This window comes from Podarcis gaigeae (assembly GCF_964106915.1).
Source record: "Podarcis gaigeae genome assembly, chromosome: 3".
Lineage (NCBI taxonomy): Eukaryota > Metazoa > Chordata > Lepidosauria > Squamata > Lacertidae > Podarcis > Podarcis gaigeae.
The window spans coordinates 16576667-16603729 of record NC_139680.1 but is presented as its reverse complement, the minus strand read 5'-3'; the positions used below and the strand labels follow the sequence as shown (position 1 = coordinate 16603729).

The window sequence follows — 27063 nt, the reverse complement described above, 5'->3', positions numbered from 1 at the left end:
ATGTCAATCAGATCAACCACAGGCCTGGTTAAAAAGGAACATTTTTGCCTGGCGCCTAAAGCTGTATAATGAAGGCGCCAGGCGAACTTCCCTGGGGAGAGCATTCCACAGACGGGGAGCCGCTGCACACTGTTCTCGTGTTGCCACTCTACGGACCTCTCGAGGAGGAGGCACATGAAAGAGGGCCTCAGAAGATGATCTCAGGGTCCAGGGAGGTTCATATGGAAAGAGAAGGTCCTTGTGGTACTGCAGTCCTGAGCTGTTTAAGGCTTTATAGGCTTTATAGATTACCTAGACTGCAGACCAGCAGGTCCAACAATACCCCACCAGTTGTATTCAGTGGTCAGATGGCAAATGCATATCAGGCAGACAAGGGTGTGGCAGAACATCATGAAGCCATGGGCCAGTTACCAGCCAAAGCACATCTACAATTTATTTGAGTTCAGAGCCCAAAACTGAGCCTCCTGAGCATTCATGTTGAGCTGACACAAGTCAACATTCGACAACAGTTTTGTCTCAGGCAACACACAACACCCTTTCCAGAAATATTCTGAAAATCTAAGCAACACAATTGTGTGGGGTTTTCTGTGTTAAATACATGCACTGCGATTAATCACAAACAGCTGGTAGAAAACAGAGCTGGAGTTCAGACTACTCCAGTTACAGAAGACGTCCAAAATTTAAACAACTTTCTCTCTCCCTGTCCCCTTCCCTTGTCCTCAAAGCCAAGCCCCAACAAATATCTTAAAAATAATCATCAGGACGATTGCATGATGTACAGAATCTTCCACACATTTTCATATTTAGAAATAAATAATGATTTGGGTCAGTTTTAATTACAGCTTGGTCTGTAACCTGATGGTAGGGAGAGGGGGCCAAGGTGGTGAATGGAGGGCGGAAGCATATTCAACTGAGGTGTAGCAGAATTAGTAATTGTTAAACAGTTTTCTGAGCCCAATAGTGTGCTCACAGTCCTAACAGCTTATTTCAACATTGAGGCAGAATTTAGCGCAAGGTTATCAATTTGTCAAGATGCTCTTTGCACTTGCTTGCAACATCCAGTTGCTTACTGAAAAGAGAAGGGAAACCCACAGATCTCTTTCCCTCAGCAACTGCTGTGTAATAATCAAGGGAAAAACTAGAAAGAAAACATGAGCCACCAAGGTTTATTCTCAAAGGTTTCAGAAAGTAAAGAGGCCTGAGAAGACAAAGGCACTGAGCAGGCATTCAGAACCTGAACTTGAGTTCATGGGATGCTTTGCTGTTTTGTCTCTACGGGGTTCAATACCTCTCGCCCCTCTTGAACCAAGCATTATGGGAGAAGGTATACACTGTTCTCAGGAAACAAGATTCCTGTTGTTTGTTCCTACTTTGTCAAGTGGCAGGAAACACAGGGCAGTCCTCTTTCCCAGGAGAAAGCAGAAGAATCTTGTGGCGTCTTTGTTCAAGTACACTTATTTATAATTTGTGAAGGAATTGTTAGGAAACAAGCATGATCAACTACGCCGGTTCTATTACCAATGCAGAATCAATACAAACTCTCTGGACTCAAGCTAAGAACACACACCTGCAGAGCCTCTGCTTCAGCTGCAATTTCCTACTAGACGCTCACCTAAAGCGCCTGTGTTTGATTTCCAGGAAACCTTGGACATGCGATGTGCCTGGCTAGCCAAAACAACTTTGGAGGTCTCCTTGCTTCGCTGCAGCAGCAGCCACTTCATTAAATTCCCATTAATCAAGGGGCCTTGTCTGAACAACCTCAGGCCTCTTAAAGGAAGGCGGAGGCATAAACGCTGTTCACTTACTTGACCATAAAAACAGTGAGATAATGAAGATTATTTTCAGTATAATGGCCTTGAGAATAAATGGGGCCAACATTTCAAGCCATTCACAGTGCAATCCTATGCATGTTTACTCAGAGGCAAGTCCCACTGTGCTTAAATGGGCTCGCATCCTAGTAAATGTGTTCAAGGTTACAGCTTCAGATGCTGCGACTTAGGATTTCCCATCTCTTCATTCAGTAGTCCTGAAAATGCACAGATCTAGTGAATGGGTAGGTATACTGACAAAGGGTTGGATTCAGAATTGCCATGAGCTCATCGAAACTTCCTGTTGGAGGATGGGGAAAGGCATGGGGGCTGACTCTGCGGGGCCAAGCTGTCTTTGGCCCCACCAGTATCTGTTGGCAGAGGGCTGGGTTCCCTTATTCTTGAGTGGGCAGAGGAGGCTGAGCACAGAGCCGAGAATGGTGCAGCTTCAGTGGTCAGCTCCTCCTGAGCATGAGAGAGGAGGAGCCACCAAACATTGAAGCCACAGCGTGCTGGTCTCTGCACACGGCCTCCTTCCAATGATGCAACATTGCGTGTGCAATGTGTGCATGACATCACACACACACAATGTGCGACATGCACATGATGAGAACCAGGCTCCCTCGATCTTTGGGTGCAAGTCAATGTCCCTGAGGGATGGCATTTTTCAGGTGCTAAGTCCCTACCTGTATTCATTGTATACATACTATTGTGTATCATCTGACCCGTCTACTGCACTTATTAAGTTTGCCGATGACACCACCATAATGGGTTTAATAACAGGTGGAGATGAATCAGTGTATAGAGGGGAGGTCCAAAAAATATCTACATGGTGCCTAGGGAACAACTTGCACCTTAATATCAGCAAGACAAAGGAGATGGTGTTGGAGGTTCGGAGGAAGAGAGGAGAACTAGCCCCACTGTACATCGGGGAGGGCTGTGTGGAGAGAGTCTCCTCCTTTAAATTCCTAGGAGTTTATCTCAGTGAAGACCTTACTTGGAAAATAAATACAACCCAGGTGCTTAAGAAAGCCCAACAGAGACTCCATCTCCTCAGAGTCTTGTGGAAGAACAATGTCAATTAACATCTGATGATCTCCTTCTACCGGTCAACAATAGAAAGTGTCCTTTCATACTGCATCACTGTGTGGTATGCTGGTTTGACATCATCTGATAGGAAGTGCCTACAGAGGGTGGTGAATACAGCACAAGTTATTATGGGCTGTCCCGTGAATCCGCTGGATGAAATAGCGGAAGAACATTGCCTCTGGAGAGTGAGGAAAATTCTCAGGGATGATGCACACCCTGGCCGGCACTTTCTTGATCTCCTACCCTCAGACAGAAGATATAGAAGCATGAATAGTCGCACCAACACGGTAAAGAACAGCTTCTATCTTGGGCTGTTAGGCTGCTGAATGAAAAGATAACAACAGGGCAACTGACTTTCGGGTTTGGTGGGTGTGCATCAGTAAACAAAGGGAATTAAGACTAAAAGAGCTGAGTGTGGGGTGCTTGTGTAATCTCACTGTATACAAGTTGTACAGGTGACAATAAAGTATTCCAATTCAATTTATTTCAATTCACCCATTGCTCCTTTCCCTTGCAGCCCCTTGTGACCCCTAAAAAGCTCCAGAGCAGCGGTTCCCAACCTGTGGGCCCCCAGATGTTGTTGGACTACAACTCACATCATCCCCAACCACTGGTCATGCTGGCTAGGAATGATGGGAGTTGTAGTCCAACAACATCTGGGGGCCCACAGGTTGAGAAACACTGCTCTAGAGGTTCCGAGGATGCCCCCCCCCCGGAACAGTGTGGGAAGTTGCCAGGGGAGGGGCTGCAGTGGGGAGGGGAGGTAAACAAATATTACCTCCCTCGTTCCTCCAGCAGGAGCCTCTGATGGATCTCAGTCCCTTCCAGAAACAGGATGAGCCCTTTCATTTGCAGAAGAGACATCCAACCGTGTGCTTAAAAAGAATCCATTGCATCTTCCCACGTGGCAATAAGATCTTTTTACCAGAGGCAGATACCAGCAAAGAAGGGCTGTCCCTGGTGACCAGCTGAGGTAGTTGGAGCACATGTAGCATGACATTCTCATCTGAATATTAAAAATGGTGAACAACCTTGCTCCGTCAAAAAAAGAAAAAAAGAAACACGCACCACAAGGAAATAAAAAAAGAACAAAACACTTCCTCTTAAATGCTTTGATGCCTTTCTTCAGTATCACTGCTTTCGGCATTGATTAAGTCATTGTTCACACTGAGGTTGTGGAATCTATTTTTGTAATTAACACAGCGGATTGCTGTTATTTTATATGGGTTGCTAGTCAATGGAGCACAGTTCTTTTTATGTGCCACAAATTAATAAAAGCCTGTTGTTTGCATACAGCCCTGTGCAGTGCAATGTAGTGGGTTGGAAAACTGTTAAAAGGAAATAGAGAAGGTCACTAAAAGGTAAGGTCAATATTAGATGCCTTCTAGAAAACATCACCATTGGCGCCAGCACTACTAGTAGTAATAATAATAATAATAATAATAATAAGGGGAGGAGAAGAACAAAAGGAGAGATCTGGCAGTGTGGTATTCCAAATGCACACAATGCTATTTAAAGCAATAGCTGTGTTAAAATTTCATAAAGGCTATCATCACTGCTTCTTCTCTGCACCACGCAGTCATGGGGGTTTATTGGTTATTCAGATAATGGATAGAAATGTGAAATGAGTTCCTTGACAGATGAGTACCCTGGAGGTACCGCGGGTTGTCACTGTATATAATTTTCCTCTGACAACATTACATTAGTCACTTTAGTGACTTGGAACTTTGCACCTTATTTTATCTCAATGGAAAAGAAGAAAAGGGAAACAGAATTAAAACCATTTCTAGAAAAACCAGAAGGCCTGGCTCCCTCACTTACTACTACTAAAAAAAATAGATAGATGGCTCATGTGTATATAGGTCTTTCACAGGTATAAACGCAAGAGAGTCCTTTCTGCATGAACCTCTGTCCTGGCGGTGCATATTTTTACCAGTGGGTTTTGTTTTGCAATGTAGTGTGCATTGTGATGTTGTGGGCTCCAATTTCATGAAACAGTGATACAGACTGTAATAAAATGAAACCCAAACAGAACAGAATTGGTCCAGTTAGATATAGGATCTGAAAAGCCAATGTGGTTTGATGTTCAGACCTTTGGGCTATGACCTAGGAGAGCAGGGTTTCCACGAAGCTCACTGGGTAACTGTCAGATGCTGTTGTGGTTGCTCGAGAGTAGCCAGGCAGGACTCTGACTTGTCTTTTACAGGCTTTATTTTGTTGCAAACTATTTACAGGGATGCGGGTGGCGCTGTGGGTTAAACCACAGAGCCTAGGACTTGCCGATCAGAAGGTTGGTGGTTCGAATCCCCGTGGTGGGGTGAGCTCCCGTTGCTCGGTTCCTGCTCCTGCCAGCCTAGCAGTTCGAAAGCACATCAAAGTGCAAGTAGATAAATAGGTACCGCTCTGGTGGGAAGATAAACGGCGTTTCCATGCACTGCTCTGGTTCACCAGAAGCGGCTTAGTCATGCTGGCCACAGGACCTGGAAGCTGTACCCCAGCTCCCTTGGCCAATAAAGCAACATCAGCGCTGCAACCCCAGAGTTGGTCATGACTGGACCTAATGGTCAGGAGTCCCTTTACCTTTACCTATTTACAGTGAAGAGCATCATAAGTTCATGTCTGGCTCAAGCGCTAGCAGAATCCAGGAGCGGTCTGTTTTTGTAACTCCCTCAACATAAAAGTTTCGTCACCCACAGCCTTTTCCGCTCCTCCCTGCGCCTCAAGCTACTGCGCATGATGGGCGATGGCAAGGGCATGTTTCCCTCATCTTCGGCTTGCTCAGGTGCAGTGTTAAGGCTCTTACTAGCATCCTCTGGTCCTTGCACCTCTTCTCCACTGGAGGTGGGGCTTACCTCCTCGCCAGAAGAGGAACTGCTTCACAAGATTTTCGGAGGCTCCCTGTAACACAACTGCCCCTCTATCTCTCACCTCTGAGTCGATGGCAGTTCCCTGACCTTTGGTAAAGTCACTGTCTCTCAGCCTAACCTACTTCACAGGGTTGTTGTGAGGCTAAAATGGGGAGAGGAGACCATGTATAGCACTTTGAGCTCCTTAGAGGAAAAGGTGGTATTTACCGGTAAGGGTCATAAACACACCCACATATTCAATAGATAAAGATGGCCTTGCCCTACCTGAAAAGCTACTTCTGAGAATTGGGCGATCCTCTGGTATAATATGGGATGCAGCAGAAGTTGGGTAAATCATTACTCCTCTCTCTCTCTCACACACACTGTATAAATGCAGAAGTGCATTCCACTTGCATTTGGAACTTTTTGGATCCCGGCCATAGTGTTTTTAAATATATGTATGCAGAAAGAAACTATTTGGTAGCCCAGGTATTTATAATGTGTCAAGACAAATGGAAACTGTCAAACCTAAAATGCAGTAACAAGGTCTCAAGCAGACTAGAAAGGCTGAATTCCTTTAAGTATATTTTTGCATTAAAGAGTGAATGTTTCATGGCGATATTTGCCGTCTTGCTACTTCCCAAAGGACCTTTTCTGCAGTACTTTATCTTCATTTAAATTGTCCTTTTCAAGAGATCTATAAAATTCCCTTTATTGAAGAGAAATGATTTGACTGAATGCTAAGAATGCTACTCTTTAAAACCTTTCTTTTTTGCTATTTTTTAAAAAAGATAGTCCAGGATTTTTAGAGCTTAACAACCACTGCATGTTTTGTGTTGGCATATATTTCTGCAACATAGCAAATGGGACTTAGGTTTATAGTGGAAAATTAAATGGCTGTCCCTGAGGATATCACAGACGAAGTTACAATCAACACTGTTCAGTTCAGGGGTTCTCTGGTTTCAGATAAGTGTCTTTGGTCTGTATCAAAGCATAGATCTAATTCTATGGGCATCTGGTATAGAACAGGAAGAGACCTTCCATCAGGATGATAGTTAAGAATCTTCACACATGTAAGTAACTTCTGAACTATTTCCTACATTCATAAGGAGGTAGGCATACAAAAATTGAGCCAAAATGGCTTTTTTCTATCCCTTCTGAACAGCTACTGTAAATGAATGATTAATTTGCCAGGCAGGCTGTTTCACCAGAAACAGTGAGTGAGTGGAAATGCCCAAAGGAGAACAAATTAAGGGATTTGTAGACAAATATTTAAAAAGCATTCAAATTAATATTCCACTTAGCTTGTGCCCCTCTCTAGCTTCAGCACCAGTAGCACAATATCCAGCAACTATTTAATTGGGTGTGGGGATGAGGGAGGGAGACAAATTGTCTGCTCTTGAGGGAATGAATGTGAAGCTTAAAAAAAAAAAAAGACCAAGAAAAGAAGCTTGCAAAATACTTAAAATAAGAATTAAAGGCTGGTGTTTCTGATAGTTGAATTAGAGCACATGACACAGTAGCCCCCCTGTTCTTAGCAACTTCTTGCATATGTGGTTAAAAGAATAATCCATAGACAACCCCTTGCTCTAGTGCAGTAGAGCGTTGGACTAGGACGAAGGTTCAAATCCCTATTCAGTCATAACGTGGCCTTGGACCACTCAGTCTATGAGCCTAACCTACCTCTCAGAGTTGTTGCAAGGATAAAAATGGAGAAGAGAACAAGGTACACCATTTTGAGCTCCTTGGAGCAAGGGTGAGGTACAAACATAATCATACATGTATAACCCCATTGCTCTAGTATCACAGTGCCAAAGCACTTAAGTCTCAAAAGAACAAACAAACACAGTCTTTACAAAGCATAGAAAATGACACAGGTCTAAGGGAAAGAAGCTGTGTTGCTATTCAACTAATGACATCTCTGAAGGAGCGTCTCCACCGCCACCGTTCTACCTGGACACTGAGGTCCAGTGCCAAGGGCCTTCTGGTGGTTCCCTCACTGCGAGAAGCCAAGTTACAGGGAATCAGGCAGAGGACCTTCTCGGTAGTGGCACCCGCCCTGTGGAATACCCTCCCACCAGATGTCAAAGAGAAAAACAACTACCAGACTTTTAGAAGACATCTGAAGGCAACCCTGTTTAGAGAAGCTTTTAATGTTTGATGCATTACTGTATTTTAATATTTTGTTGGAAGCTGCCCAGATGGGCAGGGTATAAATAATAAATGATGATGATGATGATTGTCATCATCATCATCATCATCATCATCACAGGAACGATCATGCAGCAGGCATCCTTTGACATTAACACGACAAACATTTCACCAGCAGTAATCCACTGCACCTGGCTTTCAAGGTTTTCATTGAATATTGCTCAGAAGAAATGTCAACTGAAAAGACCTGATGGCCCTTGATTCAACAGGAGCAGAACCCCTTAAGCAAATGGTCAAATGTGTTGCTGAATCAGTTCAGGGCTGCTTTCCTCACCGAGGGCTGCTATGCATTACAGTGTAACAGCTAGAAAACTAATGTTTTTATAACTGCCACTTGGGGCACGTGGTAAGCCCCTGCTTCTGGCTGTGTACGTGGAACTGACTCTGCAGTTTGTGAAGCACCCTTTGGGAATACTTGTAAAATGTTTAAATGGGAAATGAAGTGTGGCAGTAAAATGACCAACAGTGCAGATCTCACCAAGATATTTTTCCACAGAGCAGGGATGAGCCGTCCCATTTTGCCGCCTGAGGTGAAGTCCCCTCAGCTGAAGTCCTGCTTGCTGCCGCTGTACAACCCTAACAATGGCAGTGGCAAGGAGGGTTCGTGAGCAGATAGCTCCCCATGAGATTCTGCCACCTGAGGCGGCAGCTTCCCTCTGCCTCATGGGTGGGCCGCCCTGCCAGAGATATTTATAAGGGGAGAAAGAACCCCGGAGAAAGAAAGCTAGAAGCATCAATCTCTAAATACACATCTATAAAGAAGATTGAAAAATAATTGTCCATTGACTTGTCAAGGCTGTGTGAACTCCTCAGTGCCTTTGCACTCCGTGCGGAAGGTGAGAGTACCCATCTGCCAGGAAACTTACGACTTTCAGTTCCTCAACAGTATTTCATACATTTCACGTTGAACCTAAAAGCTAAAAGGCAAAGGGGTCAATCCACGATTCGCCGTGTTAAAGATGATTTGCCGACCCTTGCTTCCAGTGATGATTGGGTCATCCGTCAAACACTTTTATATGCTGGCAAGGTATTGCACAAACAGTGAATCTATCTAATCCTAAGATTTGCAGCTAAAGCATATAAGTGCTTTGGATGAAGTGTCTCAAATGTAGCACCTGCGCAATGTCATTAAAGTACAGGCGCCACATCAGAGCTAGGGCAAAGCATTGCAGTACACATACTACTGCAAATGTGGTGAACTTAGGAGTTCCAAAGAGTCGGTCTTTCACCCTCTTCCTGTTAATTAATTTAGATTTTTAGGTTGCTTCATCCTAAGGCTTTGCAGTACTAACATTGATTTAACATTTCACTCACGTATATATTTAGTGGTTGCTAAAAGGTTAATACAGAAATCCCTGGTGTTTATTTAAAGGAACAATGTCAAGTAACAGAGGCTCACAGGATAAAATGTATATGGGTATCTGTGTTGTTTTCTTACTCAAGAAAAAGAATAGCATGCATTGTAAATACACAAATGAAGCTATTCTTCTGCACAACTACAAATCATAGAATATGCTGCACTGAGCTTGCTTGCATGTTGTGTTATGCATAGAAGCAGCAATATAAGATTATAATCTTTAAATATTAGTCTCTCTTTAGCTGATGTTTACCTGGAAGTTAAATTCTGTTCTTAGATGAATAGCTTTGCAGTTCAGGAAATCCCATGTGGAAGCTTAAGAGAGTCCTAAATAGGACTGATTTTGAAAGTGCTTCTCTCACCACTGCATACCCTCCAACACTTCTCCAATGAAAATAGGAACGTCCCATTCCATAACGATAATCTTCCATAATGATAATTTTACTATTTATACCGCACACATCTTATTGGGTTGCCCCAACCACTCTGGACAGCTTCTAACATATAAAAACATAATAAAACATTAAACATTTGCCTTCAGACAGCTCAGGGGTTGGATAACTCCATACCCTTCAACTTTTCTCCAATGAAAATAGGGGAAAGTGGGACATTCCGGGATCAACTCAGAAACCAGGACGGCTTTTCTAAATCAGGGACATCCCTGGAAAATGGGGACACTTTGAGGGTCTGCCACTGTATCACTGGGCTGATGCAACTCTGACTTCTTGCTAACTACAATGAACAAATCAGGAGTCAGCTTCAGGAGTATGTGCCCCATTCAGTACCAATCCTTTAGTATGCTGAAGTAAACTATGGCAACAATTAGCCCTTTTTATCAGTGGACCTGTTCGCAGAAACTATGGCCTATTGGGACTCTGCAAACATGTCCCCTCTGGTCCTTCCTGCTCCCAAACTGTCCTGGGTTAAGCTAAAGTTCGGCTCAGTGTGTCATCCAGACCCAGGATTGTGGTTAGGCTCTGTCTTCCTCAAGCATGAGCTGTAGCCAAGGTTCGTTCTCATAGCTCAGTCTCTTAACTTGTACACTGCACCAGCTCTGATCCATGCACAGAGCTCCCATGTGAGAAGGGAGCTTCCTGTTCACCTAGCTGGGTATCAGCTGCATAGGTACATCCACACTGGACATGCTGAGCTGAAATAAATGTGAAATTTTGGGTTGCATTGGGAGCTCTGTGTATGCAGCCAAGATCCAGCTAAGGTTAGGATCAGGCTGTAAATCTGAAATCCAGTAGATTAAAGTCGATGGAATGTTCAACAGAAAATTGCTATTGCGATTTAACAATATGACTTTTTGTGCCCTTTTCCAACTCTTATTTAAGACCAATCATAGTAGTGTGGCAAGACGGAATTACTCAGTTTTGGAATTATGATAACTGCTTAGTTTCCTGGTCACACATTTTTTGAAAACTACACATCCTGTCTTTCCAAAGCCCGTAAATACTAAATAGCATTGTGGCATTAAAACAATTGTTATCTCTCTCCTGCCAGAAAGGATATCATTGTCACAAAAAAAAATTGGGTCGAAATTACACATGGGAAAAGATAAAAGAAAAGTTGCTTAGCTCACTTAACCCAGGGCCAAACTGCACTAGGGGAGGATAAAGAAATCGCACAGTAAATATAGACACGAGTAATATTTTAAAACAAATAGACTGCAAACTGTATAATTTAAAAATTAAAAGGAACCTATCTTTGTGTAATGAAAAACTGATAAATGACTCCAAGGAGGCTTAATCCCACCTACCCTCATTATTGTCCTCCAGGTCCTCAGATTGCTTTGCTTTGCATTTCACGGGTGAAGGAGACTGGCCTTTCTGCTCCACTCCCTCTGCAAGAACAAAGAATTCATAAATAGATTTTTGAGTTAGCATGCTTAAAAATTAAATATGAACATGCAAGATATTGGAAGAATAAACAGATATTATCTTTGTGCTGCTTTCAGATAGAAAGAGCGGTGCTTTTAAGCATCGTGAAGATGCATTTCTGCCTCACATGCCATCATCATGGCTCTGAGGGACTTTAGGCTGGACTCAAAACACCTTATTTCAAAAGCCACAACCCCTCACATGTAAATCATCACATTTTCCTGTAGTATCACAATAATATCACTTGAATGAACAGAGTTTCAAAACCCCTGGAGCTTTACAGACAAGGAAGAGTGACCTCAGCTTGTGAGCTTAGACAGCAATCACATGCACACTCACATGGGAGTAAGCCCCATTGCAAACAATGGGACTTATTTCTGAGTAGACACATTTAGGATTGCACTATTAGTTGTGGAATGGAGGTAGAAGTATTGGCATCAACAGTGAAGCGGCTCAGTAGCAAACTAGCATCCAATGATACCCATTCTTAAGAAAATAATGCTAATGAGTAAAGAAAACCTGAATTTATTTAACTAGCTGAATATCAGAAACTAATAATATTTGGCAGTTTCAAAGTCCCCTTTAAATAGGTTAAATCAGTGAGAATTATGTGCAAGCTGCACGGGGAGTTGGAGTCAACGTTCCTAAGTCTCAAGTATATTGATCTTAGTATTTTAATGTTTTCTTCTTGGGTCAACAGACTCCAGAGGTGGGAGCAGGCAAAGGAGCCTAGTGTTGCTCCTAAGACTGACCAAGGGGCACTGAGCTTGTTCTATAATTTTGATTTGATCAATTACCACTTATTGGGATTTCTTTATTTTTTCAAATCCAAGTGTATATATAATTGCAATAAACTAATATCACAATATTGAATTAATTTCAACACATTCAATAGGAGTCCTCCACTTAAAAGCTTTCTGGTGACTCTCTTTGCAAGCCACCCGAGATATACAGTGGTACCTCAGGTTACAGATGCTTCAGGTTACAGATGCTTCAGGTTACAGACTCCGCTAACCCAGAAATAGGACCTCAGGTTAAGAACTTTGCTTCAGGATGAGAACAGAAATTGTGTGGCAGCGGCGCAGCGGCAGCGGGAGGCCCCATTAGCTAAAGTGGTGCTTCAGCTTAAGAACAGTTTCAGGTTAAGAACGGACCTCTGGTATGAATTAAGTTCTTAACCCGAGGTAAAGGTACCCCTGACCACTAGGTCCAGTCGTGACCGACTCTGGGGTTGCGGCGTTCATCTCGTTTTATTGGCCGAGGGAGCCAGTGTACAGCATGACTAAGCCACTTCTGGCAAACCAGAGCAGTGCACAGAAACGCCATTTACCTTCCTGCTGGAGCGGTACCTATTTATTTACTTGCACTTTGATGTGCTTTCGAACTCCTAGGTTGGCAGGAGCAGGGACCGAGCAACAGGAGCTCACCCCGTTGCAGGGATTCGAACCGCCGACCTTCTGATCGACAAGTCCTAGGCTCTGTGGTTTAACCCACAGCACCCGAGGTACCACTGTATATTTTATATGGGTAGCTATCTACATTTAAAACAACAACTGCAGCAACAACCGTATTCTAATGTATAATTAAAATACGTGTAACAACAGAAATGTTAAAAAAAAATTGCTAGCATATATCGCAGGAATAAATTCAGGCCAGATGTACGGTGATCTTTAGATGCAGTCACGCATTTGTAGATGGAACTGCTATTCTGCCAGGCTTTAGCAGAAGGGGTGATGCATAGCAGGGCTTCTCCATTGGCTTTGCTGAGAGAACAGCTCCTCCAGGCTCCTTCCCTCCCTGCACTATTTCCACTCCACCTGGTCATTATAAGGACTGTTGTGCAATCTTAAGAACTGATGCTCAAGGTTCCTTTATCTCCTCCCACTCCTTTTTCCTTTTGTGTTGGGTCTTTCGGATTGTAAGCCTGCGGGCAGGGGTTGTATTGTTTTTATTGATCTTATGTAAGCCATTCTGCGAGCCTTTTCTGTTAAAGAGCAAGGGGGGGGTGCTTTAAATAAAGAAACAAACAGTGTTAGTAACCTAAGTGAATTTATATATGGTTTCTTTCTCCCTTCCTTTTTTCAAAGTCGCCCAATAAGTTTTAAGAAAGCCACGAAACTCAAAAGATAAGATTGCTCTACTGCACTATTAAATCACACATTTTAGAGCTGGAAAAGATTTGCTACATCCACAAACCTTTTCTTCTGCCAATGCAGCATGAAAATACACAGACAGAAGACATATCTGATACCGTACAACTAAGGTCCATAGAAAGCTTTAACTACATCTGCCCCTTTGATTCAAGCCAGACCAGCAACATGCTGCATGAAATATGATCGCATTGGAGAGCTTTTAACTGAACATCACAATATGCTAGCAGCTGCTAGAAAAGAAAGGACACTTGTTTGGGGAGAGGGGAGTAAACTAAATATTAAGAGGTGAAATTCTGATCCATTTAAATCTGTGAGAGATTTGTCATTGATTTCAACAGGAGTTGGACTCTGCTGAAGGTTAAAATATACTGTCTCGGTGCGTGCGCACACACACACAGATATAAGCTTTTTTGTGCATAATTTTGTATCTGAAATAAGAAAGCCAATGTGCAAGCATTAAGTGTGATTTTTGCGAATACTGTTATTCATTTTCCCTTGCCTCCAACTAATTCCTAATGAGTCTTCATACACAAAAGAGCATTAGTGGTGGCTCTATATATATAAAAAAGGATTATATTATGAGCATAAACACCCTGCTGTTCATTTGGTGGGGGGGGGGGAAGCCTCACACTGACCCACAGGAGCAAAGTTTGCAAAGGTAACAAGATCTGCGCCTTCCTGGGTGGCAGAGAAATGTAAAACAGAGAGTGCATTTATCTCAGTATGCTATGCATTTGGTCATCTGTTATTTTTTTCATTAGAGCCCTTTTGTAGCCGTTTCGAAGACCTGATGGAAATACAGTGAAATTTCCTCTCTCCCACTGGCTTCAGATGAGGCTGATTTCAGGCCCTTATGTGCAGATCTGCAGTTCCTTCTTATTATCACACGTGCCTCTGAATTAGGATGAAATGAGTTTGAAAGGCACTTGTCAGAAAAAAAAATAGGTTACAAATGTATAATTATGGAGCACTTAATTTTTTGGGGGTGGGGGAGCTGATATTAGAGCAAGTTGTGTATGGATAGCATGCAGGCAGTGACAATAATTCATAAAGATGGTCTACAACTAAGAGTTCCATCTGCTAGAGTCATGACCTACAGATGAAATGAACTGGAAGTCCATTAATGATAGGAAATGGCTAATTGCAGTCGCAACCTCAAATATCTATTACTCACTATGAATCCTTTCAAATATGGAAAGAAAAGATACTCTTCAAATGAAAGACTGGCTTGATTCAAAGAATAACTCAGCTGGGCTGAATATGTGAATGTCTATGAGACTTTTGCAAATGTATCCTTGCTAGTTTAACGATATTAAGCCTAGGCACTAATTGGGACAGTGTGGAATAAACACTCTTCTGTTATAGGGCATATGAAGATCATGCTAACTGTAGCAATGCAGTGATTAACAGTGTATCAAATGGTGAGAGAATTAATTTCCAATATTGCTTTCGGGACCCCTTGCCATTTGCCAGAGATGCACTAATTGCACCTATCTTGCTGCATTTTATTGTATTTTTGTTGTTGTTTTGTAGTTTTTATTGAGTGAGCAGCTCAGAGAAAAAAATTGTGATACATGGCAGCCTGAAAATAATGTACACACACACACACACACACACACACACACACACACACACACACTGGCCTGAACAAATGCAAGGTAATGGATTTCAGAGCAATAGCCTATTTCAGAAAGGGCATGTTGTGGGTCTGCAATGAAGTCCACGCAACTGCCAAGGCTTCCTAATGGGGAGTAAGGAAAGGGAATGTAGAAGGAATACTGAAAAGAAAAGATTTGCACATCGGCTGTGATTTCAAAAGGCTGAACCAGAATTGGATTTTAAGAGAGCATCTGGGTGCAAAAATATTTAAAAGTCATTTCAACCCCGTTCATCAGAATGCCTTTCAAAAGCATTTCCTCCGCTATGGTTTGTTTTGGGTCATCCTATCCTAAAGCGGGGTGCATGCTAAAAAGAAAAGGGAGGCTACTCAAACTAGATAATAAAGTCTCTAGAGAGGCTAGTTTTGCCTCAGCACTGCAGTGATTCTTCCAAATGCCCCGGAGAGGAGATGGGAAGACCGAAAACTGCACTGGGCCAGTTCTTGGTACCACCACCAGGAGGTGCCAGAACTCAAAACATGGCTATTCCTTTCTTCCCGTTTAGGTGCCCAGGTGCTCATTTAACCCCCTTCCTAAGTTCACATTGAAAAAAGATCACTCCCTCTCTGTCCAACAGGTGCACTTCGTCTGGTCTCTACAGCTCCAGCTTAGGGAGCCTGATGGCTCTGTGAGTGATGACATGCCTGCGGCAAGCCCCGACTCATGTCTAACAGAAGGAGAGCAGATGTAGAGACAAACATTCCAGTCTAATGGGCTAATTTTGCATGGACTTGTAGCACAGTCTAATTGGAATTAGCGTCATTTCAAAGGTTGAAGAGAAGAGGAAACCGGAGTTGTCTTTCTTTCTGTTTGCAAATTGAAATGGTTAAAACATTTTCTTTTAAATTAGGCAAGCGGAACAGCAAGCTTATTTTGAAGTAGCCTCACTTACTATTTTAACATCCCATTCAATTTATAAACCCCATCCATTTGGGTTCTGAGTGTGCAGACATGTTTATGGAATGCCACAGCTGAGATGAACTTCCCGCCTGAATTTTCAGAAGGGAAATAACTACAAGTGCGGAGATAAGCGTCTAAGTTGCTTCATGTGTCATACATGCATTATTTCTGTGTGGAATTTGAAAACACACTATACTACTTATCGCATTAAAAGAATATACAGTGGTACCTCGGGTTACATACGCTTCAGGTTACATATGCTTCAGGTTACAGACTCCGCTAACCCAGAAATAGTACCTCGGGTTAAGAACTTTGCTTCAGGATGAGAACAGAAATCGTGCTTCGGCGGCGCGGCAGCAGCAGGAGGCCCCATTAGCTAAAGTGGTGCTTCAGGTTAAGAACAGTTTCAGGTTAAGTATGGACCTCCGGAACGAATTAAGTACTTAACCCTGTTTAGGGAAGTTTTTAATTTTTAATGCTGTATTGTTTTTAACACTTGATTGGAAGCTGCCCAGAGTGGCTGGGGAAACTCAGCCAGATGGGCGGGGTATAAATAATAATAATAATTATTATTATTATTATTATTATTATTATTATTATTATATAACCCGAAGCATCACTGTATATCTGAACATATCTCTGACTAGAAAAAAAAAGCTGTTGGGAGCCATAATCCGTTAGCTATGTTATTTGCAATGATTGTGTCAGCAATATGTGAGGGAGGGTGAGAATGCCCTGAATGGCGCTCATGGCATCCTCAGATCTGTGAGGATATTTCACAAGCATATCCTTACAACTACAAGGCAAGGTGCCCTGCAGCTAAATGGAACAGCACAAAGGAAAGGTGCAAAAGGAAAGCCACAGGGTGACCGCAGCAACAACACACCCCTAGAAGTCCTTTGCACTCAACTTAAAACAAAGAACAGCCAGTGGATCAAGTTAAGTTTCTCTTCTCGTTCTACAGGTAAGGCTAGTGCAGGAAAGTCTTTGCTAAGTCAGAACAGTGGACTGGGTTGTAGCAGTCAGTGGGAAAAGACCTTTAAGGTACCAACCATTCATTGAAACATTTTCATAACCACCTTTCCAAACCGCCGGACAGCATACAAGGCAAATAGAAAAGTAAAGAAAAACATGACACAAAACTTGCAATAAATAAACAGTGCTGATAAACTAAAGCCTGAACTGAAGGCAAAGAGAAGTGCTTTATTGATTATAGTTTAGAAATTATTTATTGTAACTGTTGAGTGGATTTCTGTTTAACTTTTATATCTTGATACTATTTTATACTACTCTAATAATTGTTGAATGTTACTTTTCGATGTAGTTTGCTTATTTAAAAGTTTTGTTTTATTATCACATTTTTGTATTGCATTAGATTGTTATAAGATGTACATTTTTTGTTTCTTCGGCTTGTAAACTGCCTTGAATATTGTAAAATAGAAAAACGGTATACAAATAAAAAAATGATGATGATGAAGTGATGCTTTGGGGGGGAATTGTGGAGAGGAGAAATTTCATAGCTTGGAGAGGAGAAATTTCACGGCTTAGTTCCTTATGCTCACTGATGCAAAGGCCTCTCTTCTCACAGCCTACGACCGTGATGCCTACAACTAGGTAGGCATTTGACAGCAGGGCCTAAGAGTCCCAAGTTGAAAACTGAAGCCCTAAGAAGATGTGGCCCATATCATTTGAGGAAGCAGCAGATTTATAACAGCAAAAACTGGGAGAGCTTTCTGGAGTCCTTCTGACCAAGCCCGTTCCTCCTTTTTGTATCTTGTTGTTCAGTTCCTGTCATCCTTTGCTCTCTCAGGCACATTAGTTCAACATTAGGTTCCCCGCAGGCTATCAAAGCCTTACTAGGGCTCTATGACCCAGAAGATCCTCCTAAGTCTCTCTCTCTCTCTCTCTCTCTCTCTCTCTCTCTCTCTCTCTCTCTGTGTGTGTGTGTGTGTGTAACAGAACATGCAATCGGCCTATGCAGCTACATCAGTCTGTGTGGCCTATTTAAATGCAGTCAAACGAACAATTCATGTTTTGCCTGATAGGCACATGAAGAGCTAAGGCTCACAGTAAATTACTATATATCCTTCTCCCTGCCTGGGCACACTCTCTTTCTGCTCTTCTCCTCCATGCCTGCAACGTGACAACATCTACATGTCTCAGCTCCAAACTCAGACTACATTTCTAAGTATGTCTTTGTACCTGAATTACCATTTTAAGCCTGCCTGCCTGAACAATGCTGCTGTATCTGTTGCTCTTCAAGCAGTATACTGAGTAAATGTTATTTTTTTACCTTTTACAATATTGTTTTCGGTGTGATTGTTATTTTAAAGGGGAAAGAATGGAGAAATATCAGGAGAATCCAGTCTGCCTTAAAGCATCCAGGTTTACCTAAACTAAAAGGCTAACACTAGCCTATCTAACCTTCCCTTTTAAGCTGCAAAGGGATTGCAGTCTGCTGAACTAACAGACATGAGGAAGGAAGGATAATATCTAATACATCTGGAGTTAGTGTCTGGAGGTGGTTGGAGAGTGGATGGCAGCTAACAGATTGAGGCTGAATCCTGATAAGACAGAAGTACTGTTTTGGGGGGACAGGTGGCGGGCGGGTGTGGAGGACTCCCTGGTCCTGAATGGGGTAATTGTGCCCCTGAAGGATCAGGTGTGCAGCCTGGGAGTCATTTTGGACTCACAACTGTCCATGGAGGCACAGGTCAATTCTGCGTCCAGGGCAGCTGTTTACCAGCTCCGTCTGGTACGCAGGCTGAGACCCTATCTGCCCGGGGACAGTCTCACCAGAGTGGTGCATGCTCTAGTTATCTCTCGCTTGGACTACTGCAATGTGCTCTATGTGGGGCTACCTTTGAAGGTGACCCAGAAACTACAACTAATCCAGAATGCAGCAGCTAGACTGGTGACTGGGAGTGGCCCCCGAGACCACATAACACTGGTCCTGAAAGACCTACATTGGTTCCCAGTACGTTTCCAAGCACAATCCAAAGTGTTGGTGCTGACCTTTTAAGCCCTAAACGGCCTCAGTCCAGTATACCTAAAGGAGCGCCTCCACCCCCCATCGTTCTGCCCGGACACTGAGGTCCAGTGCCAAGGGCCTTCTGGCAGTTCTCTCCCTGCGAGATTCCAAGTTACAGTGAACCAGGCAGAGGGCCTTCTTGGTAGTGGCATCCGCCCTGTGGAACGCCCTCCCACCAGACGTCAAAGAGAACAACTTTTAGAAGACATCTGAAGGCAGCCCTGTTTAGGGAAGCTTTTAATGTTTGACAGACTATTTTATTTTAATCTTTTGTTGGAAGCTGCCCAGAGTGGCTGGGGAAACTCAGCCAGATGGGCGGGGTATAAACAATAAATAATAATAAATAATAAATCATCTCCTAGCATCCAATCACATCCCAACACTGGAATAAAACCAAAATGAGATGTCATGTAGAATTTACAATAAGACCCAGTAGCAGCTGGTGGTTTGAGGGAGTGAGGTGAAACTGCCTTTCCATTACCAGTGTCACTGCAAGTTACCTGGGAGCTGCTGCAGGGGGGGGGGCAGGAAGGTCATAGCCATGCAGATACACTGATGGAGTGCTGGATTGGCTCCATCAGGGCATCAACAGAGTCCCAGCCTCACCGCTGCCCTGCTCCATCTCAGTGCCTTCAAGGTAAGCTACAGGTGAGCCCCACCACACTGGCTGCAAAGGATAAGGGGTTAATGCTCATTAAATTCCTAGCATTAGTGGCATACTCTCCTAATAATTCCGATGCAGTGCTTGCCACTCACACAACAGCATTGTGAAATTCTTCTAGGAGCTTGTAAAAATGGGAAAGTTATAGCAGGATGCGTAACTTTTACCCATGTCATCTGTGGATATTATCCAGGTTAGCTTTTCTAAGGATTAGGCTTTGAGCAAGATTCTATGTTCATCTTGGTATCTGCTCTCGAAAAGTCAACTCATATTGATGGAATTTACCCCCCGTTTTTGCACACACAATGTTGCATTAACTATTCATTGCGTTCATAGATTCAGGCTAAGATTTTTGTGTATTCCTTCCACGTTCAGGAGCAAGGGGGGAATCCCCAGTGTAACCAGCTATGCTGAAGTAAGAGAAAATCCATACCCTATAAAACCTAACCATGAAAGCAAATCACACCATCTGCAAATACTGGAGAAATCTGCTAGCATCACCACATGTTCTGATTATGCCTAAAATATAGGCATGCGTGTGAGGGAGTGTATATCCTGCATTCTCATTCATTTCAATCTCTTTCTTATTAGGCCTCATCTGTCAACCTCATTTTTGGGGAAAGAGCTACCATTTAAAAATAATTCTTATGATCATCTTGGCTGCGAGTCCTGGAAGACCTGCTCCCAGCCTTGCAGGCATTTATCCACCTGGACTGGGAGGTGGGGATCTGACAGAGGCTGAAACTGCTGAACAGACTCTTGGGTTGGGGCATTGGTTGGCAGGGGTTTCTGAGGGGGTGGTGGTTTCTGTTTCTGTTTTTTAAATCTTTTAGATCTTAATTTGATTTATGTGGAAATTATTTAATTTGGTTGTGAAAATTTTGATGTTTCATTTATTGCTTATGAATTGACTGCTTTTGTTATGTTGGTAATTATGAATTTATTATTGGTTTTAACTATGGAAACATGGCATACAAATAAAATTATGTGTATGTTTGTATGTGCACATAAGTTGAACAATACATTCAATACAAAAATAGATGGTGCATTTCTTATGTTGCACACTTACTTGGGATATTATACTTTTGAATTTAGTGGAATTTATCCCCAAGTAGATATGTATAGGATGGTGCCCTTAGATATGGAAACATGAGTAGATACTGCCACTTCATCATCATAGTTCAAGGTTTTGGGCTTCTATAAAGTGCTGACTTGCTTTTAGGTATCACTGTGGACCAAAGTAGACAAAAGCATTAAAGATGCCTCTGACTGATGGCAATTGGGGATTTCTCCCCAAAGCAAATACTAGCTTCAGAGGAGGGGTTTTCTTCAAGACTCCAGGAGTCAGCGGGGAAGGATTAAAAAAAAACAAAAAACCCTCTCCATGCTGGCTCTGATGCTGTTAGTTATCAGCCTCCAGCTGATGTTTGTGTGTGTGTGTGTGTGTGTGTGTGTGTGTGTGTGTGTTTATATAAAAAGAGAAACCAAAACAAAGCAACCCATCTCACCCTGCATTTTAGACGCAAATATACATTTAACCTCATGGGCACTTTTGCCCTTCAAGTCATTACCGTATTTTTCGCTCTATAAGACGCACCCGAACATAGGATGCATCTAGTTTTTTGAGGAGGAAAACAAGAAAAAAAAAATTCTGAATCCCAGAATCCAGAACAGCAAGAGGGATCGCTGCGCAGCAATCCCTCTTGCTGTTCTGGCTTCAGCGAAAGCAATGCTCTTGCTGCCCTGAAGAGGCTTCGTGCGGCTATCCCAGAAACTAGAACAGCAAGAGGGATCACTGTGCAGCAATCCCTCCTGCTGTTCTGGCTTCAGCGATAGCTGCGCAGCCTGCATTCGCTCCATAAGATGCACACACATTTCCCCTTACTTTTTAGGAGGGAAAAGGTGTGTCTTATAGAGCAAAAAATACGGTAGTTATTGCAATGAACAAGTTGGGCCTGGTAGCATGCACATATTTGAAAACAGTTCTTTCTGTTACGTACTTTTTTTGTCACATTTAGGTTGTGAATCTGCTAGCACCGAGTTTGCACAATTTCTGTTGACTTTTGTGAAGAGTTAAGTGAAATTCTACAATACTTGACCCTAATATACACATTTTCATTCCACAGTTCAAGTTCACAATTTGAGGGGGAAATCATAATGGGGGTAAGGACCATTTGCACTCCTCTTCAAGCAGCAAAATGATTATCCACACACTCCACAATCTGGCTGCAGAGTCCCTCTCCTTCCTTTTCCCCAGGGAGAGTCTGGCCAGAGTGTTTGAAAAGTGGCTGGAAGTTTGAACCCTTTGGTCAGACATGTCCATTTCTATGTGGAAAGAATTATTTTTATATTGAGGTGCAGTCCATAATGTGACCACCACTCCACCATAGCAGCGGTATGAAGTTGTGTAACTCAGACAGTTTTGCCACTGTGAACTAGGTCTTTTTTTTAAGGAAACTCTGTGAGAAAACAGACATTCTGAAACAGTCTACAGATGGCTCATAAGGTTAAAATCATTTTAGACATCTAATATATTAGGTGTATCATGGTTCATCAAATTCCTATTAATCCACTACAAGTTGTCTTCTTAGAATACCTCAGTATTCAGAAAAATGTCTCAGCCTAGAAGCAGCCTGATGATGATAATAAGTCTGTCTAAACTTCAGGAGGAGGAAAAATAGAAAAGTCCTTTCTAGTCAGCCATGGTTTAGAAAGTCCAGTGCTTTTCTTATTATGGACAATATTTTCTGTCAGATGGAAGAAAGTCAGGATAATACTTTCTAACGCCTTTCTAGAATGTTGGCAGCCCTTTTAATGTATATGCGGACCATATACTACACCCTTTAAATATAGATCCATTTATACCCAATACACTCAAAAGAAAAATGTTAGCCTTCCTATTCCTGTTCAATTGCATCCACTCCTTTTAATTTATTTTACTTTTATACACCATATTTGCTGTAGTAATACATCTACTAATTAGTAACATGAGTTTCTGTATACTGCTTAAGTACAGTAAGAGGTGACAATCCTGTTTTCAATTTACATATGTTTAGCAGTCTTAAATATGAAAACATTTTTTGGCACAGGGTATTTTACTTACTGTTTCCTTTTGCAGAATGCACTGCCTTATTTGTTCTTATTGCTTTATAACAATCTGTTAAAATAAATGGTACAAAAGTGTAGCTAGCTAGATCGACCTAACTACTGAGAACCTATGGCACAAGCCTGCATAATTATCAAGTCTGCAATCTGACCTTAAGGCACTTCTTTACCTCATATATGTTAATAAATGTGGAACATTCTCAAAATACCATTTACATGGAAGATAAGAACGGCGTGTTTCAGATGTAACATCAAACCATGGTTTGGATGGTTTGGAGTTATATAAACAAACTTTGGGTTCCCAGAAAACTAATGTTTGCCAAAATACCTGAAGTGGACAAACTATTATTTGCACAAACCAAAAGTGGAATTAAAAACACATTTTGATTGTGATTTTTAGTTCAGTTTGCAGGCAAGCTATGGTTCAAGCAAACCAAAACCCAGTTTGGGTATGGCCAATGATTACTTACCACAATAGAGGAAGTCAGTGAGGGCACATGAGATATGGAGAAGAGACACCTAAGCTCAGGGCTCATTCAAGTCATAGTTTGGCGGAACTTCCAGCATGAGCCACTATATTAATGTCATGCTTGCAAAGACAGCAAAAACTTGCTAAGGGGAACCAGATATACGTACTTGGTGCTTTAGTCCATTCTGGTTTCAAACAATTCATAAGATTTAGAGGGTCCACATTAATCTGTGATGTCAACATGCTTCATAACCAATGGTGAATGTGTGTGAAGAAAGGATGGCAGAGCTTGTCAAGGCAGGTATGTGGAAAGCTACTGCCTGGACATTTCCATGATCTTCATGTGGGCACATGAATTGGCACAACCCATGTGGACACAACCCTCAGTGTTTTAATAGTACAACCCTTGCCCCCATTGGACATTAAGTCCGGCAATCAGTCTTCTCTCACCCGTGCTGGCTTACTGCTTTCAGCTGAGTTATGCAGAGCCCACATCCCATAAGCATTCTGAGATGTCCTCTCGGAGGGCAGTGTCTGCTTAACCAAATAAATTACTTGAACAGAAGCAACATGACAAATGCACTAGATTCTGCTCTAAGGAGGGGTCCTTGTGTTTATATATCCCCTACATCCTTAGAGAAGAGCAGCTGCTCCTTGCACTGCTGAATCTCATCTTTCATTTACTTTTCCAACACTTGTTTTGTCTTTCTCCAGTTTCCTTTTCATCTCTCTCTCTCTCCTCCTCCTTCTCCTTCAGTCACAGTTCTCTTGTTTCCACTCATTTAATTCCCATCAGTTCCCAGATGTCTCTTCTCTCGGTTCCCACCTTAGCCTGCTATCCCAATTGCCCCCCTTTCACATGTGTATATCAAACAAGTACTCAGATGTGTTTGTGTGCAAACACTTAAAGAATGAGAAAGTATGTTCCACAACACGTTCTACTTAGCTTAGGGCAGATAAACTACATTAATAGAGAGGCAAAGGAATAAACACCATGAGGCAAGGTAAGATGCCATTGTTTTAAAAAAGACTTGACAAACATGTTGGCATTTACAGTTCTTTACATGTCCTGCTGAGCTATTTTACTGTTCAAAATAGTGTCTTGACCAAGAAAGTTGTTTAACCTAACACAGTAGTGGGATTATGTAAAATTTATGTACCACTCAAGTAACTGAAACCCGTGCTAAAATTGAATTAAACACTGGGAATTTCTTAATAGCAGATAACTAATAAAACTTGCAACTTAAACTACAACTTGATTAAAGCTACAGCTAAATATGACATCAGGCTAGCAAATCAGAGTGGTAAAAACTAACTGGTAAAAACAGAAGGATATCCATGTCAAATAGGGTGTCAAGAAGCCCTTATGTCTTTCATTCTAGATCTCCTTGCTCCGTATTTATCCCATGTATATCGGCTGCGAAGTTTCGCATAATTATAACCTGTCCTTGTGGAATTCTGCACCTATTTGATAATGGTAAAAGTTTGAGGCTTAACTGTATTAGTCCCGTTTACAACTTCTACTTGGGCAAGAGAGAGCTATTGCTATTCATCAATCACTTCCACATTTTGTCAGAGGAAAAACCAGCTTTATCCTCTCAATTTTGATTAGAACTGGCCGCTGCAGTCACACATAACTACAGATGGGTGGAAATGAAATATTGAAGTGCTTATTGCGTATCTCGGCTGAGTTTTCCCTCTTGTCGGCCAAAATTCTGGTGTGCCTGTAGTTAAGCCATAGTCTGCATGCTGCTTCGCAGGCACAAACCCGAAGTTGGTGCTCTGTCATTCAGTTGACGCATGTGGCAGAATGTTCAGGTGATCGTTTTGAAAGCAGCATGCCAAAGAAGAAAAAGAAGCAGCCAACTACATGCCCAGGAGCCAATTATTAGAAGAGTCATAGTGTCCCAAGGCAGTTTGTGTGTCCTGTCCCTTTTTCTCACTGGGCTCGATCCAAACTAAGTTAGGTACGATAGGTCTCATACTATCCTGCTCTTCTGGTTTTCTTGTATGGAATGGATCTTGGTAATTTCAACTGTTTTTAAAATGCATTGTACGACCATTTTTGTAAGTCACTTTGAGTTTGTTTTATAACGACAAAGGAGTATAAGTGTGAATAGCGAGTTGTGGCTCAAGTCTTATTGGTTTCAGTTGGTAAATGAGGCAGACATCTTGTATCCTCTTACTTCGGCATGTGCCTCATTGATCTCAATGGGACTCAAGTCTGAGTAGACATGTATAGGATTCCATTGCCAGTGAAACTAATTTAGTCTGGATCCAAACGATTGTTTCCTCCAAAAGACAATAAGCAAATAGCCACATGCTCAAGGTTCAAAGTTCAAACCCACTGGAGCTCAAATCAGTAAGTAAAACAGTGGGGTTTGTAGCCTATAAACCAGGGGTGGCTAACCTGGGTCCTCCAGATGTTAATGGATTCCAACTCGTATCAGCTCCATCCAGCAGGGATGATGGAGTTGTAGGCCTGCAACACCTAGCCATGCCAACTCTGAACCATATTTGGCACTTGGGTTGGCACCCTCTGAACTGAGGATCCCTGTGGTACATTTGCCAGTACATAATGGCATGTTGTGTGCAAAAGGGACAGCCCATTGAAAGCGTGGATGCCTTGAGGGATCCAGAGGGACATGGACAGGAGCCATTTGCCTTGAATTTCAAAACACAAATTTAATGGAGTTATCCCCATCTGCTCCCTAGGTGTTGCTGGACTACAGCTCTCATCAGCTCCAGCCAGCCCAGCCCAGTAGCGATAATGGACACCAAAAACATCTCGACAGCGCCAGGTTGCGGAAGGTTGAGTTCATGCTTGGAGGGAGCCTCTTTTGTCAGTGCTCAGACCTCAGTGAGGTAAATATTTGGGGCAGATCACTAATAGACAGTGAAGAAAGGAACACAATTGCCGTTCCTTGACTTCACATACCCTGTCTTCCGTAACCTTTCTAATACGAATGCAGGTCCAGTTTAATCCAACTTCCTGTGACAGTTTATATTAAAAAGCAATGTTTCTTTTGTGCACTGTAGTCCCGAACCTCAGCATCTGTGCAATTACTCTTCCTAGTTGCTTAGTAACAGCATCCTTACACTTTGGTCTCATTACATGCGAAGTCCGTTTTTGCAGCATTTGAAGCTATTCCAAACAGAAATCCCTAGCAGTCAATTCCTAAGAAGTTCAACACCTTTTTTTGGTCTTATGTCATGGTTGAGATGGCACCCTTTTACATGCGGCATTGCTCCTTTTGCAACAGAATGCACATGGAGTGATAAGTCTCGTCTTCTCACACTCAGTATAAATGAAGCTTCTATTCCATATGCATCCAAACTAAGACAAAATTGTTCCAGTCTGCTCAGATCACAGCCTCCATTCAAAGATTCTACCGTAAGAATAAATATGCAGTTACTTGTGTTTCTTTTCCCATAAATATTCAAGTGGCAGCAGAAGAACCAGTGATACGGAGGCACAAAGACCTTGCATTGTGGAGAAAAACAACAGAATCACTCCAGCGATGCCATACAAAGTTCTGATAGGATTCAAGTCACCTTAGCATACATCTGAGGACTCACTTTTAAATTTTTGCCATATATTTGTATGGTGGCAGTACCGTTGCTGTGTCCCAATAATAGGCCCCAATCCATGAGCTGAAGTTCAAGGCCTTAAATTATATGATACTAAGAAGCACTGCAACAGCTTGTGATTAACTTGGGACTGCTAACTGAAATGTCTGGTGGTAGAACTGCAACCATTCCCTGCTCTTTCTGAGTTACTACTGAGGAGCTTAAAAGGTGGGAGACACCAAATGGGTGGGAAATTGAAGGCTGACCATCAAATTATAGGAGGGGTGAAAGTTAGAGGGAAATCAGATCTCTTCTATACTTC

General features: G+C 42.3%; 1 protein-coding gene across 4 annotated transcripts in view; it reads right to left on the bottom strand.

The window, feature by feature from the left end:
* The window catches only part of MACROD2 (mono-ADP ribosylhydrolase 2), a 981328-nt gene that overhangs the window by 104751 nt on the left and 849514 nt on the right, over positions 1-27063 (bottom strand). For 2 of the 4 annotated variants that reach the window (XM_083730558.1, XM_083730559.1), the window contains exons 10-11: positions 22701-22754; positions 11074-11157 (exon numbers count right to left, since the gene is read on the bottom strand). In XM_083730558.1, the coding sequence (XP_083586684.1) occupies positions 11074-11157; positions 22701-22754 (138 nt within the window). The remainder of the gene's footprint in view (positions 1-11073; positions 11158-22700; positions 22755-27063) is intronic. The other 2 variants (XM_083730560.1, XM_083730561.1) reach the window with 1 other exon arrangement.